At 35.2% G+C, this 13,980-nt stretch overlaps 1 protein-coding gene across 2 annotated transcripts in view; it reads left to right on the forward strand.

The window, feature by feature from the left end:
- LOC149844872 (uncharacterized) overlaps positions 1–8,508 on the forward strand; it is a 47,997-nt gene extending 39,489 nt beyond the window's left edge. The window contains exons 8-17 of one of the 2 annotated variants that reach the window (XM_089995333.1): positions 81–224; positions 417–461; positions 949–1,115; positions 2,300–2,378; positions 2,498–2,583; positions 4,285–4,414; positions 4,564–4,696; positions 6,901–7,064; positions 7,166–7,361; positions 7,889–8,508. In XM_089995333.1, the coding sequence (XP_089851459.1) occupies positions 81–224; positions 417–461; positions 949–1,115; positions 2,300–2,378; positions 2,498–2,583; positions 4,285–4,414; positions 4,564–4,696; positions 6,901–7,064; positions 7,166–7,361; positions 7,889–8,094 (1,350 nt within the window). In that variant the 3' untranslated portion in view covers positions 8,095–8,508. The remainder of the gene's footprint in view (positions 1–80; positions 225–416; positions 462–948; positions 1,116–2,299; positions 2,379–2,497; positions 2,584–4,284; positions 4,415–4,563; positions 4,697–6,900; positions 7,065–7,165; positions 7,362–7,888) is intronic. The other variant, XM_089995334.1, reaches the window with a different exon arrangement.
- Positions 8,509–13,980: the final 5,472 nt, after the last annotated feature.

The raw sequence follows: 13,980 nt of genomic DNA on the forward strand, positions 1-13,980 counted from the left end.
TCACATGAAGTCCTTCTAAACAAACATCTTTAATTAACAGGCATGTTATGCTAAACTAGCTAATTATATGGTGTCTTCAGCTTTCTTATCCAATTCCAGAGGTTTACAAGGGTTTATGGGGAAATAAGTTTGCTGTCAGTTCTGCTACCGGTATCATTGCTCTGCTAACTGAAAGCTATCGTGTACAGTTCTACCATCTATTCTACAATCGCGAGATGTCAGAGGTGTGTGTAGGATGTACTGTTATCTGTTCCATTCATCTGGTGGAGAATTTTATAATTATGGGTTAGCAATCTAATGAGGATTCCATGCTGTGATCTGATTACAGTTGTGACTGAGATTATCATGATGTAATCTGATTGCGACAATTTTTTGTTCAGATATAAAACACAATTTTTTGTTGATGAATCTTGCAGGTTCAGATTTGTGAAAGGAATTATCAACCTATTGATGATATCACGGTATGAGGGCATAGCTTTGTCTCTCTCATTGGTAGTCAACTTAAACCCTAACAATTATGCATGTCAGAGTAGTTAAATCAATGTGTGATCTTTACACTAGATTTGCCTGTGACCTGTAACCAAACTAGATTATAGAAACTTTGTATGAATTGTCTTAGGATTGTGGATAAATAGGAACTGCCATTTACTGATGGTTGCTTGTTGGTTTTTCAGGGAAAAATACCATGGATAAATTAAAAAGATGTTTTATATTATGACAAAACCAGAACTTTTATATGTTTAGTTTCAATTTCAGGCATAGCCTTGTTATGTTGGGTAACCTAGATTGCAAAATTGTTGCTTCCATCTAAAACCCTTAAATATATGTTGTCTGTAGCCTTTCCTTGTACAGATTTGTTCTTTATAGGATTCTCCTCTTTCTCTTACTTTTAAGTTTTAACATTGTCACCAAATGGCTTATGACGAAAAGAGTGCATGATGGTTGCAGGTAGTTCTTCCTCTACTTGCACTCTCTTCAAATGCATCCGTGATGGGCACAGTGGAGGTTAGACTTCCAGAAGAGGAAATTGGTGGTCTTATCTGCCTCAAATTTTGGGAACGTGGAGCTAGAAATGAAGAATATACTTTGTCTACTATCATTTATGAACCACATGGGTAAGTCTAGAATATGCATCTAAAGTTGAAAGTTTTACGTTATTTCATCTGGGTGGTCTTCTTCCACAGATTACCTTTTTATTCTGTTTACATGCCAGAGTTCAGATTATGTTCTAGATTTAATTCTTTCTTCATGATTGGCATCATTTCATTTAATGTTGACAAAATATACATGTTCTCATTGTTTTTCATCGTTCCTATTTGGTATAGCTTTTTTCATCTTCATTATTGTACTTTACTGCTTTTAGAACTGAGAATTCCTTATTTTGTTTGTATTATATCATAATTGAGCTTTCTCATGACATTTGGAGTGGCTTTTGTTTATGTGCATTTTGGGAAGAAGTTGGTGTTAAAGAAACTTAAGGATCTGTTGATTGCAACTCATTGTTTTCTCCCTTTTTCCCTTTTGCTGGATGGTTTTTGGCATTTAACCATCCATCTTGTTCATCTGTTTTTTACATTTTAATTATCTTTCATCTGGCTGTTGATGAAGAAAATAAGGAAATCTAGGCATCTGATAAAATTGTAAGGAGATGTCCATGGAAGAAGGAAAAAGTTCTATTTTTTTATTTGGAGGGCAATAGTTCCATAACTGTTGGTAAAAACAGAAATGCCTGCTGGATACAAGAAGGCATATGATATACATGGACAAACACAGTATGCACATGTATCTTGTCTATTGTAATGTTTGAATTGTCTAAGTTCTAATCTGCATTTAAGGCTGTCTATGTTACATGGACACGGCTGCGGATATCGGGATATGGCCATTTTTGTAAAGTTTTCAATTTGATCAGTGCATAAGGGGACATGGAATGCCTTTTCCATTAATTGTCTGTTCAATATGCCAGTTACTGTACTTCCTCTTTTGTTTAAGTTTTTCCTATGATTTATCATATTATATTGAACTTATAATGTTCATAAATACTAGATATGATTATAAGACAAATAGTCAAAGCATAGTTGTAATTGCTTTAGTTTGAAAACCATTTTTTAATCTAAATATTTTCACTGTCTTCTGATATCTTACCACTCAACCCCTGCTTCCTTATTTCATATTTAAGAATATGGTGACTTCTAGATTTTGTATGTAGGACATGCTGGAAGTATTAATAATTTGAAACTGTTTCATTTTGCATTACTAAGTTATTACTCTTCTTCTTTTTTTTGGTTTTTTCTTTGTTAAGTGATGCTGAAATTTCTGCTCTTGCATTCCATCCCACTCGTTCCATGGCAGTAAGCTCTTCTTATGGAGGTAACTTCAAGGTACTGCTTTGTTTGGTCTCTGGTTGTAGTAGCACATTTGGGGTGACATTTTGTTGGCTTGGTCATGCTTATTTTATTTGGGTTGCCTACTGATATTTGATTATTTTCTTGTTTCCCAGATTTGGGTTAGAAACAGCCATGTTCACCATAATGATGAAATGTTTCAGAAATCTGGGTGGAAATGCCAATCCATTGGTTCATACAAGTATGCTTCTTTAATCTGAAAAAGGTGTTGTTCATTGAGGACTGCACCTTCCCGGGATCTTGCTTACGACCATATTCTCAACAAAATCGAACCATTTTGACTTGTTTAGTTCATCGGTGCCTATTATCTTGGAATATTTGAAGATGTGTATATCCACATGATGAGTAACAAAAGATGTGGGGTTACCATGGTTAACACCAAGCAGTAGATTTTATTCACTTCAACACTTGTTATTCATCTTGTTCCCCCCTTTTTGCCTCAAGGTGAATTTAGCCATTGGCTAATGTTATGTTGTAGATATATGTCTCTCCAAGTGCACATCCTCATAAATGTTTTCAGTGTTGCAGAATATTTGACCTTCATTTTTTTTATTCTTATTTCTTAGGACTTTCTTTTACTTTGACATACTATGTCACAGAACACACTTAGTATTGGGTGTATCTTAGTGACATGACTTGTCACAGTATCTGACACGGACACCATGCAACATGCCCAAATGATGTTTGTTTTTCTTTATATATTTTATATCATATTTTGTGGTCCAAATCTACCATTTGTAATTCTTTCTGTGGGCATGGTTCTTGATGCCAAAATAAATAAATAAATCACACTGACATACACATTTGGGCATGTTGCTGTAATGATCACGGTGCACCTCTGAGTTGCTGAAATTTCCCTGTTAGATGTCTGGGCTGGAACTTTTACACATTTCCTTCCATGAATCAATAGATAGATTGTAATGTTTTCTACTTCATTGTTATTTTATAATCATCGCCTATCTCATAGATTTGTCTCTTAAAAATCTGGACAAATAACTGATAACCTTGTCTCTCAATTATTATACCCTAGCCCACTTGAATGTGATCTTGTCAAGTGAATTTAGTTTAATCATAATTCTTTGAAATTATGCATAAAAGATGTAGATTGTGTTGAATGGTCCTTAAAGAACTAAACTGATAAACACTGAAATTAAATGGAACTAAATATAGGTATTTTAGATTATCATGAGGTGGTCTTTAAAGAACTAAATTGTTACACCCAAATCAAGGGGACCTAAATATAGTTAAGATACTAGGTCTAGATCTCTAACCTGGAATATGGATGAGAGCATCACCTGCACCATTTTGATTTGAAGTGAAAAACTGTCACCAATTTGTCAGTCCTGATTCTAACTGGATATGTGCTTCACTATCTTTAATTTGGTCCTTGATAAACAAATTTGAAGTAGGTTGTACAATGATTTTTAAGAATGTTTTTCCCTGAACACAGAAGCATCACATTTTGGTAACCTTTTGGTTTGATTCTTGATCAACAAACTTGAAGTAGGTTGTATAATGATTTTAAGGATTTTTTTTTCCTGAACAATGGAAATACCTTAGTTGCAATGAATTCCATTCCAACATTCACTATGATAGATCTTGTCCATTCCTTCTTAATTTTTTATGTTCATATGCTTAAAAAATTTTCAGAGAGACAGAGACACTTATCACCACAAGTCTTCCTTAATTTCTGTGTTTGATTAAGGGCTTCTCTTCGTTAGCTCATTTGGGATATCAAAAATGGAAAGTTTTGCTCTCTTTAGTCTTTATTGTTTATCTTTTTCTATCATTTCCATTGTGATTCAGTATTCAGATGTAAAACTCTAGCCTTTGAATTTTGCTGTCTGTTTTTTATAACATAATGATTCTGGCTGTGATCCAGAAAGAAACCTATGACTGCTGCTGGATTTTCTGAGGATGGGTCTGTCCTGGCAGTTGCTGCAGAGACTAGCATTACATTGTGGAATCCAGACACAAATGCCCTCATTTCTGTAATTGGTGAGACTCTTAAGGTAATCTTTTGGGTATATATATGTTAAGGTAATCTTTTAGGACTTATATATGCCTGAGATACTTATGCACATGCAGGTTTTTGTGTTTCTATATGTGCAGACAAGTGTATGTGCTAAAATTTTCTGTTTTCTATCTGTTTATTGTTCAGCCAACTGCAGCACTGCTTTTTGTACCAAAATCGGATGATTTTGTGACTATATCTCGTGGTTCAAAGCCTCAACTATCTCTGTGGAATCTTTCAAAACTGTCTTTGACCTGGTCGTATCAGTTGCTTGTAGAGGGTATGCATCTTAAACTATCAGTCGCTTGTAGAGGGTATCAATTATGATAGACATCTGCAATAAATTTTGGAATATGTGGACTATGTTGGTTATCTAACTGTTTTGAATCCAAGATGTATCACTTTTGGATATATATGTAGATCCAAACTCACTAGGATATGTTTGCATGTGCATGTATCCCTACATATATGCAGAAGAATTTTTGGAGGGGCATGCTGGCATATATGCTGACTTAATCATACGAGTATTTTTTTGGTCTGTGTGCACATTTCTTGTTGTCATGCATCATAGAAAAAAGACTTACCAAGTCCAGTCCCATAGCTTGGGATGCTGAGAAGGGATATACTGGGTCAGTCTTATCCTTCTGCTTGTTTTTTGCAAGCAGCCACTCTCAAGACTGAAACACAAGTTTCCAAAGTGACAGCTTGAGCACTTTACTTTTGCACCAAACAGTGGCCCTTTTGTTGTTAAACATCATAAGGGTTGCTATTAAATGTATCTGTACTTTTGAAAGGAAAACTGCCTATTGCTATCACCTCTTTCTCGCAAGGGAAATTAAAATAAATAAGCAGTTATGGTTCCAGTTCTCATCCACAAACAAATGTGCTGCTCTCTATTCAGCTTCAAATGTAGTTAATCCCATACAAGCATGAAATCAGATTATAGTAACTCGTCTACGAGAGTAGTTGTATTTTCTTTTTATTTTCTCCCCCTAATTGCTTAGAATCAGATTGGATTTTCTAAAGGACAACTATTTGTCATTTGTTATGTGCACGAGGTTAGGCCTAGCTGGCTAGCAATGAGTTGGGCTGGGTTCCATTCATGTTAAAGCTACCACGGCAATAACTCAGGCTGGGTTGGATTGGGTTGAAAGTTTATACTAGTTGGGTTTTATGACACTGGGATGATACTTGAATCTTGATCCAACTGGTTTGGGCTGGCTTTGGTTGGGATTGGGCTCCATCTGGTTTAGGTCACCCTTATATTTAAATAGATCCTATCTTTTTGCATCCCTAAATGGGTGGCTGTCTGATTCAGAGTTGCCAGGCTGGGAAGCAGAAGCGGGAAGTGAGGCACTTTCAAAATTTTAAGAAGCGGAAAGCGCGGGACAACTTAGAAGCAAACCAGGAATCGTCTCGGAAGCGACCTAGGAAGCGAGGGGAAGCAAAAAAAGAAAGAAAAATAAAAACAAAAACACAAAAATAAAAAAAGAAGGGGAAACACGCTTCCCAATTTTTTTGGCACTTCCCAGCATGTTTCGGAAGTGCCACATTTCATGCTTCCGAAATGTGCTTCCCCATGCCTTATGGCGCTTCCGGTAACCTTGGTCTGATTCCAGCTTTTGGGTGGCACCTATACTGAAGCCCATTCATTTAAATGGTCCAAGTTGCTCTCATATTATGAATTCCTTGGTATCATGAACTCATGAACTTAAATGTTGCATACATGTTTACAGCTTACTTCGTTCTGTTTCATTTATTCACGGTCAAATAATATGTTTACAACCATCAATTTAAGGGGGGGGGGGGTCTTTTGTTATTTTTATGCAATTATATGCTGGCTGTAAGCATTATAGAGGTCAAAATTGGAGTTATTTCACAAAGGTTTTTGAACTTTCGAGCTCATGCAGCGAAACTTGATTTGAGCAGTAAACCTTTTCTTATGACTGTATATTTTAATTTGCTACCCAAACTGCAATCTTCTTTCAGTTTTTCGATCTTTTATATATATATATATATATATATATATATATATATAGAGAGAGAGAGAGAGAGAGAGAGAGAGTAGCTCCTGAACAGTAGTTGCATGTATTTTTGCTTAATCCTAATCTGTAGATTCATTCATCATTATTTATTCGCTAAAAGCCATGCTTGGATCAAATCGATTTGATGAGAAACTTTGATTTCTATTTCACCAAGTTTTGGTGCAATATGAGCCATCCATTTTCGATCGCTATAAATGCACATCTAAGCATGAAAAATGCCTAATCTAATGTATGTTTTTTATCATGTAATGATGTAAACTATATAGAATACATCTATGAGTTTGGATTAAGCAAACACCCGAATCTTTGTCCCTTTGAAGCTTTTTAGGACAGTTTAGGAGATAAAGACTGTTTAGGAGCTATATATAGTGACCCAGCTCACTCTTTTTTTTCCCAGTGATGGTTTCATTATCACGTCTCTAACATGCACTTCTTACAGCTGTAGCATGTAATATGGAGATTTCACAATTTGCAGTTCTAGTCCTTGTTCCCAATGTTTCTCAAAATACGGCACCTGTTGAAAGTTTGTCTGGCAGAGATGGACTCATTTTGCTATTCAGCACTGAAGATCCAATTCCTGTTGCTACATGGTCTGTCAACAAGGTATAATATGTTAAAATGAGGATTTTTGTACAATATAACATTGTTACTTGCTTTTATTTTTCAGTCAAGTAAATTTATCTATCTTCTTTAACATAAACCAGGCAAAAGGAGGTGGACTTGCATTTGTGTCAACACATCCATTGGCTCAGAATGAGGAGAGTTCAGAGGTTAATTCATCAGGAGCACTTCTCACATATATTAATGGTGACCATGAATACGTCATTTTTGATCCCTATAGCAAAGAAGACCAGATTGCCACTAAACCTTCACAGCAATTCACTGCCCAAGAAGAAAATGGTACTAATTCACGCGTGTTTTGTTCATTTATCAATCTGGTTTCCATGATTATTGTTACATTAAGGTTGTGTGCTGGCATCTTTTCTTTTTATAATTTGCATGATCCTCTGATTGTATTTGTCTTGTAATTCTTTTTTTGTGATCTCCAGTTTGTAAGTCCAAAATTCCTACATTTGTACCATTGTGCAAATTGGATGTCTAAAGCAAGTAGGATATATTAACACAGGAGGAGAATAAAACAAGAAATTCCTAAAGCCTGTCATGTTAAAACCATATCCTTTGCCCTCAATGTTGAGGTTGATAATGCAGAACAATGTTAGAAAATGTTAATACAATAATGATAGCAATTATGATTATTTAAAAGTTAATGTGTTTGAAACTTACTATGTTTGACTGGTAACACGTGCACACGAACAAATGCACAGGCACACAGATATACACACGGTGTTTAAGTCCCCTGCCTGTGCATGAAAAAGTAAATGATTGTGCTTGAAATAAGATGGCTACTGATGTTGCTTTCTGTCCAGGTGCACTTGGATATGAGTCTATCTATGGAAAGCTTCCATCTGTTAACACTGAAACAAAGAGCTTGCCCACTATCCCATACATGCCTTCTGGTAAACCTTGGGAGTCTGTGTTTGATGGACCTTCGCATATTTTACCACCTCTTCCAAAATTATGCTCAGAATTCTTGGCAACCCTCTTGGAGAGAAGAACAAACCTTCAGTGCTAATGATTGCAAACTCATTGGCAGCGAGTTAGAGCAAATGCGTTGAATGCATGAGGCATTAGTTGCCCAAATGGACAATTCAATGAAATACCAGCAGGGTTCCTTGGATGCGGGAGCATATATTTCTCAATGTTGGCTATCAGCTTGGATCAACCGTATGTCCATTGCTTTAGCAATGAAAGACGATGACGGCTTTCTTGGCAGTGGGATGAAACTGAATAATCAATAGCCAATTAAGAAAATGAACAGGGGCATGGTTCTGCTGAAAATATCGTTTCATATGAGGGTCTTTTGGAGCTGAGTGTATTATCAGTAAATGACCTGATTTTGCCTTGATGTACTTGTGTAAAATTTTGCATTGAAGAAAACTGTGGTTTCCGATTACTGATTTTTATTTTTTTATCGAGTATTTATTTCTGAACTTTGTACATTGGTTGTGATTTGTTTTTCGTGGGGCCTTCCAACAAGCAGGAAAAATTCAGTGAAAAGTGATTTTAAGAAGTTTAAATGGATCATCTCATGTATGATTGATAACTCGTGCATTCATTACTCTTTCCATTAACTGTAAATAGGAACCCACAGTTCATTCTGGGATTGTTTCTTGTCAAGATGGTCTATTCAGATGGTTGGTTCATCTAACATGCATTGGTAGCATACTCTCTCAAATCCATCTCTGATAGGCATGGGCTGCGGTAAAGCAGATTTGGTGATGCTGACCGCTGGTTCCATTTTAAAATGGAGTTCAGGGAATGGTACCCATGGTGAAAAGATCAGGTGCAATATGATTGCACAAATATTTATACATTAAGCACCTGATCACCTTCCATCTTGGAGACAGGGCCTGTCAGGTGTGGGGCCCAAAACCTGATGGATGGCGATCGGGTACTTAATGCACAATTTTTTGTGCAATCATATTGCACCTGATCCTCTTAAAACCAATAGTTGGCAAAGACTTCACGATAATTTTTGGTGTTCCCAATGGATTTATAGATGTGTCCGCACATTGTTGCTGGCTTCATCTTTAAACGACCTGGAAGTGATCGTATGTGTTGCTTTCTCTTTCGAGAACTTTTTGTTTAAAGAAGATCACTGTTATTTCATAGTAGCCTATTGCCGTAATTTCAAATAGCTGCAAGTTCTGATGGGGCGGTTCCTGCGGAATGAGTTTGCTCTTGCATTTTCCAATTAGGAACTCTAACGGAGACGTTGCAAGTTCAAACCCCAAATGGTATGGTTGTATTACTGGTAGGGGTCTGCCTAACCCCAGCTCTCTGTTAAAAAAAAAAAAACCCCATAAGGTATGGATTTGGATCTGATATCTGATTGACTTGAATATGTTTGATCGAATTCAGGATCCGATCAGCTAACTGAGAGTCAGATCTGGGTTCATTAAAGGCTTTCTTCATTTGTTTCCAAATCTGGGTATTGACATCCCAGTTGGATAACACTCTAAAAGAAGAAAAAAAAGGTTCCCTCTCAGCACATCCCAATTGGATAAAGCTTATAAAGATTATACATGGCTGGATAAAGGAGCACATAAGGGAACCACTCTGACCAGACATGACGATGGGTCGCCAGCTAAAACTGTATGATCATGCAGTGACAAGGGCTGACAACAGGCCGGGTATCTGACCCAGTACGTTGTCCATTTGCGCAGATAACGTAGAGCCAGGTTCGGTTTGCAGTGGGTCAAGCAAATGGGAGCCCAGACCAACCCATATGGTTGTCGTATATTCAAATATGCAGAAAAATACATATGAAGTAGGTAGGGTTGGTCATCCAACAAAAAATATATTCGGATCATGTTCGAAAAATTCGGATTAAAATCTGATCAGCATTTTTATGCCCGTATCTGGAATTTCAGATTCAGGTTTGGGTTGGATAGCCAGGTATCAAAAGTAATTTGCAACTTACATTGCAGTCTAAAGCAGCATTATAAATGCCCTATAGGATCCAAAGACCGAGGCAGCTAAAGCATGTTGGGAGCCGGAGATGAGAGGGGAGATAGTATTAACGAGGATTTAATACATAGCAACTACCTCCACAGGTGCTTGGGATATCTGTTTTGGGAAAAGAAGAGCCGTGTTGGGAGTGGAGATGGGTTATTTTGAACTACTAATAATGATCTTACTGTCCTTGCAAAATGGTGCATTTTATGAAATACCTCACAATTTGCTGAAATCCTTTTCATATCCAAAATCTTTGATTCTCAACTTTTTTTAGGATGTTTTGCTTTTCTACAAATATGGTATGATGATCACAAATCATTTTTGTGAATGTCACTCAAAATGTGTGAACCTCTTTTAACTAAACACTTCTGACGTACGTATGCAAATATAGTACAACCTTCATAAATCATGTTTGAAAATGTCACCCAAAACATGTGAACCTCATTTAACTAAATAATATTAATGTATGTTCGCAAATATAGTATGACCTTCACAAATCACGTTTATAAATGTCACCCAAAATGTGTGAACCTTCTTTTAACTAAATACTCCCGACGTACATTTGCAAATATGGTATGAACTTCGCAAATCATGTTTATGAATGTCACCCAAAATGTGTGAACCTCTTTTACCTAAATGCTCCTAACTTATACTTGCAAATATAGTATGACTTTTGTAAATCATGTTTGCGAATGTCATCCAAAATGTATAAACATCTTTTAACTAAATACTCTTGACATACGTTCGCAAATATAATACAACATTCACAAATCATGTTTGTGAATATCTCCAAAATCTACGAACATCCTTTAACTAAACGCTCTCAACGTATGTCCACAAATATAGTATGATCATTGCAAATCATGTTTGTGAATGCCCCAAAACTCTGCAAACCTTCTTTAACTAAACACTTGACGTGCGTCCGCAAATATAGTACAACCTTCGCAAATTATGTTTGTGAATGTTTCTGTGAACCTCCTTTCACTAAATACTTAAGTTTGCACATATTATACGACCTTCATAAATAATTTTTGTGAATGTTCTCAAAAGGTGTGAAGCTCCATACGCTCATTAAATCATATGCAAGGCTTTGTATTTGAAGGCTATTTTCACATAAATTTAAGGTTTTTATGGACTCCAACCTATTTCTCTCGGCAATATTTTTCGAAGAGTTTTCAGTGACTATTTTTGGTGAATCTTTGGCGTAATTGCTTTATCTTTGTCACATGATGACATATCATCAACAACTTTTTGGGAATTAAGCAATCATCGACGATAAAATATTTTGGCAAGAACATGTTTCACTCTCTCTAAATATTGAATCAACGACAAGAATCAGTTATTTTTTGAAACAATTGCATGGTTCTCAAGTTATCTTTGCATGTTCAATAGTATATTCTATTTTTTTGTTAAAGTCATTTTCTTGTATCGCTTTTGCTCGCTTTTTTTTTTCTTAATTTGGTATGCCTTTATCCTGGAATTTGGTTATTTATTTATTGATCATCTTGTACTATAAAGATGACTAAAAAACACTTGCATGATTTTCAAATTACTTTTGCATTTTCAATAGAATATGACATTTGTTTCTTGTATTTCAGTTTCATGTGAAATAACCTATTTTGTTTCTACTTTACCTACTTGTTTACCTCTATCATCAAATTTATTTTTGTAGAAAATTATTCATTTTTTTTAGTTATAAAGAGACTATCATGGAGACAAATAACACTTATTGAAAGAATAAAGCAAGAGCAACAAAAAAATTATATACTAAGTGATCCATCCTATAATGGAGTACAAAAAATGTTTGACACGTGAATAGAAAAGGAACCTGCTATGTGGCCAAACATCTGGGTGCCCAACATATTCCATGAAAAAGACAACATTAATTTGTAGAAGCAGAGAATGTTGCATTCAAATAAGAAACAACAAACATATTCAGTGGCATTAAGAAAAGTTGTTGCACAAAAGGTTGATTTGTTAGTATCCAAAATCTTGTCTCTCATTCAGGAAGCATCTATGGAGGGAGAGCAATTAGTGGTGAAGAAGTGCAAGGAGCCATTGATATTCGAGTCTTCAATAGTTGCTAACATCCGTACTCAGTTGGAGGAAGCATGAGATGTAGTCACCTGCAGCGGTGAGATAGAGAGGAAAAATTTGGATACGACGAGTGGGAAAATGGTGGATGAAGAACCTCAATAATTGGAGAGTTTACAGGCTGAGGTGGAGGAGACTGTGAAGAAGAGAGAAGATTTTTCTCTAGCAAACGAAGAGGCTGATGAGAGAAAAGAGAAGAAACCTCATCAAATGGAGGAGTCAACGAGTGAGATGGAGAGTGAGGGCATTTTCGTTGAGAGGGTAGAGGAGGATCCTCAACAAAAGAAGGAGGTTAAGGTGGACAGAGCGGAGAAGGATCCTCAGAGGGCTGAGGTGGAAAGGGCAAATAAGGACTAGGTGGAGGAGAAAGTGCATGATATGATGAAGAGGTCATTGCGGCAAAGAAGGTCTAGTGTTCATGAACATGTACTTCCTTAATTTGTTAGTGTATGCAATATGTTTCTAAGATGTTTGCAATCAATTTCAATGCTACATTCAAATATTGATTAAGTTGTCATATATATATATATATGTGTGTGTGTGTGTAAAGAATGTTTGCAAGATAACTAGTTTAAATATTATAATTCAATGATCAGATTGTGATATGGGAGTGTGTGTGAAGCGTGTTTGTAAGATAACTAGTTTGAATATTGCAATTCAATAATTAAATTGTGATGCGTGTGTGTTTGTGAATCATGTTTATAAGATAACTAATTTAGATAATGCAATTCAATGATTAAATTGTGATATGTGTGTGTGAAACATATTTATAATACTGGTTTGAATATTATAATTCAATGATTAAATTATGATATGTGTGTTTGTAAGATAACCGATTTAGATAATGCAATTCAATGATTAAATTGTAATATATGTGTGTGTGAAACATATTTATAAGATAATCAATTTGAATCTTTCAATTCAATGATTAAATTGTGATGTGTATGTGTGTGAAGCTTATTTATAAGATAACTAGTTTAAATATTGTAATTCAATAATTGAATTATGATATGCGTATAAAACATATTTGTAAGATAACCAATTTAAATATTACAATTCCATGATTAAATTATGATATGCGTGTGTGTTTGTTAAGCTTGTTTGTACATAACTAGTTTAAATAATGTAATTTAATAATTAAATTTTGATATGTGTGTGAAACATATTTGTAAGATAACCAATTTAAATATTGCACCTCAATAATTAAATTGTGATATGTGTGTGTATGTGTGTGTGTTTGTGAAGCATGCTTGTAAAATAACTTGTTTGAATAATGTAATTTAATGATTAAATTATGATATGTATATGAGAATAATATTTGTAAGATAACCAATTTGAATATTGCAATTCAATAATTAAATTATGATATGTGTGTGTTTGTGAAGCATGTTTGTAAGATAACTAGTTTGAATATTTTTATTCATGATCATATATTCAATGCAATAGTAGATCGATTATCTATTATTGTGTGCAGTTGTAACCGGGCTACTAAAATAAATCAACTTGAGTGTTATATATAATAATTAAATTCTGATACATGATTGATTTTATGCAAATTCTATTATGATAGTAGGATCCGCAATCACAAAGAGCAGATGATCTAATAAGGTATATGCATCGGTTCTACTGGTTTCAAACACACGAGTAGTTCTTAATACTATTAAAGGATGCGAATGAGTGATTTGATCGAATTCACTTCTAACGATTTTTAAAGGTCTCACTATGGAATATTAGTCATAGTCTCATAGATTTTATGGTGTAGTTGTGGAATCCGGAAAATAAACAGGTTTTAGTTCTTCAATTTTGAGATGACCATCACCTTGAAATATGTGGCACATATCACAAT

This window comes from Nuphar pumila, chromosome 2, assembly GCF_984573655.1.
Source record: "Nuphar pumila chromosome 2, dmNupPumi1.hap1.1, whole genome shotgun sequence".
Taxonomy (NCBI): domain Eukaryota; kingdom Viridiplantae; phylum Streptophyta; class Magnoliopsida; order Nymphaeales; family Nymphaeaceae; genus Nuphar; species Nuphar pumila.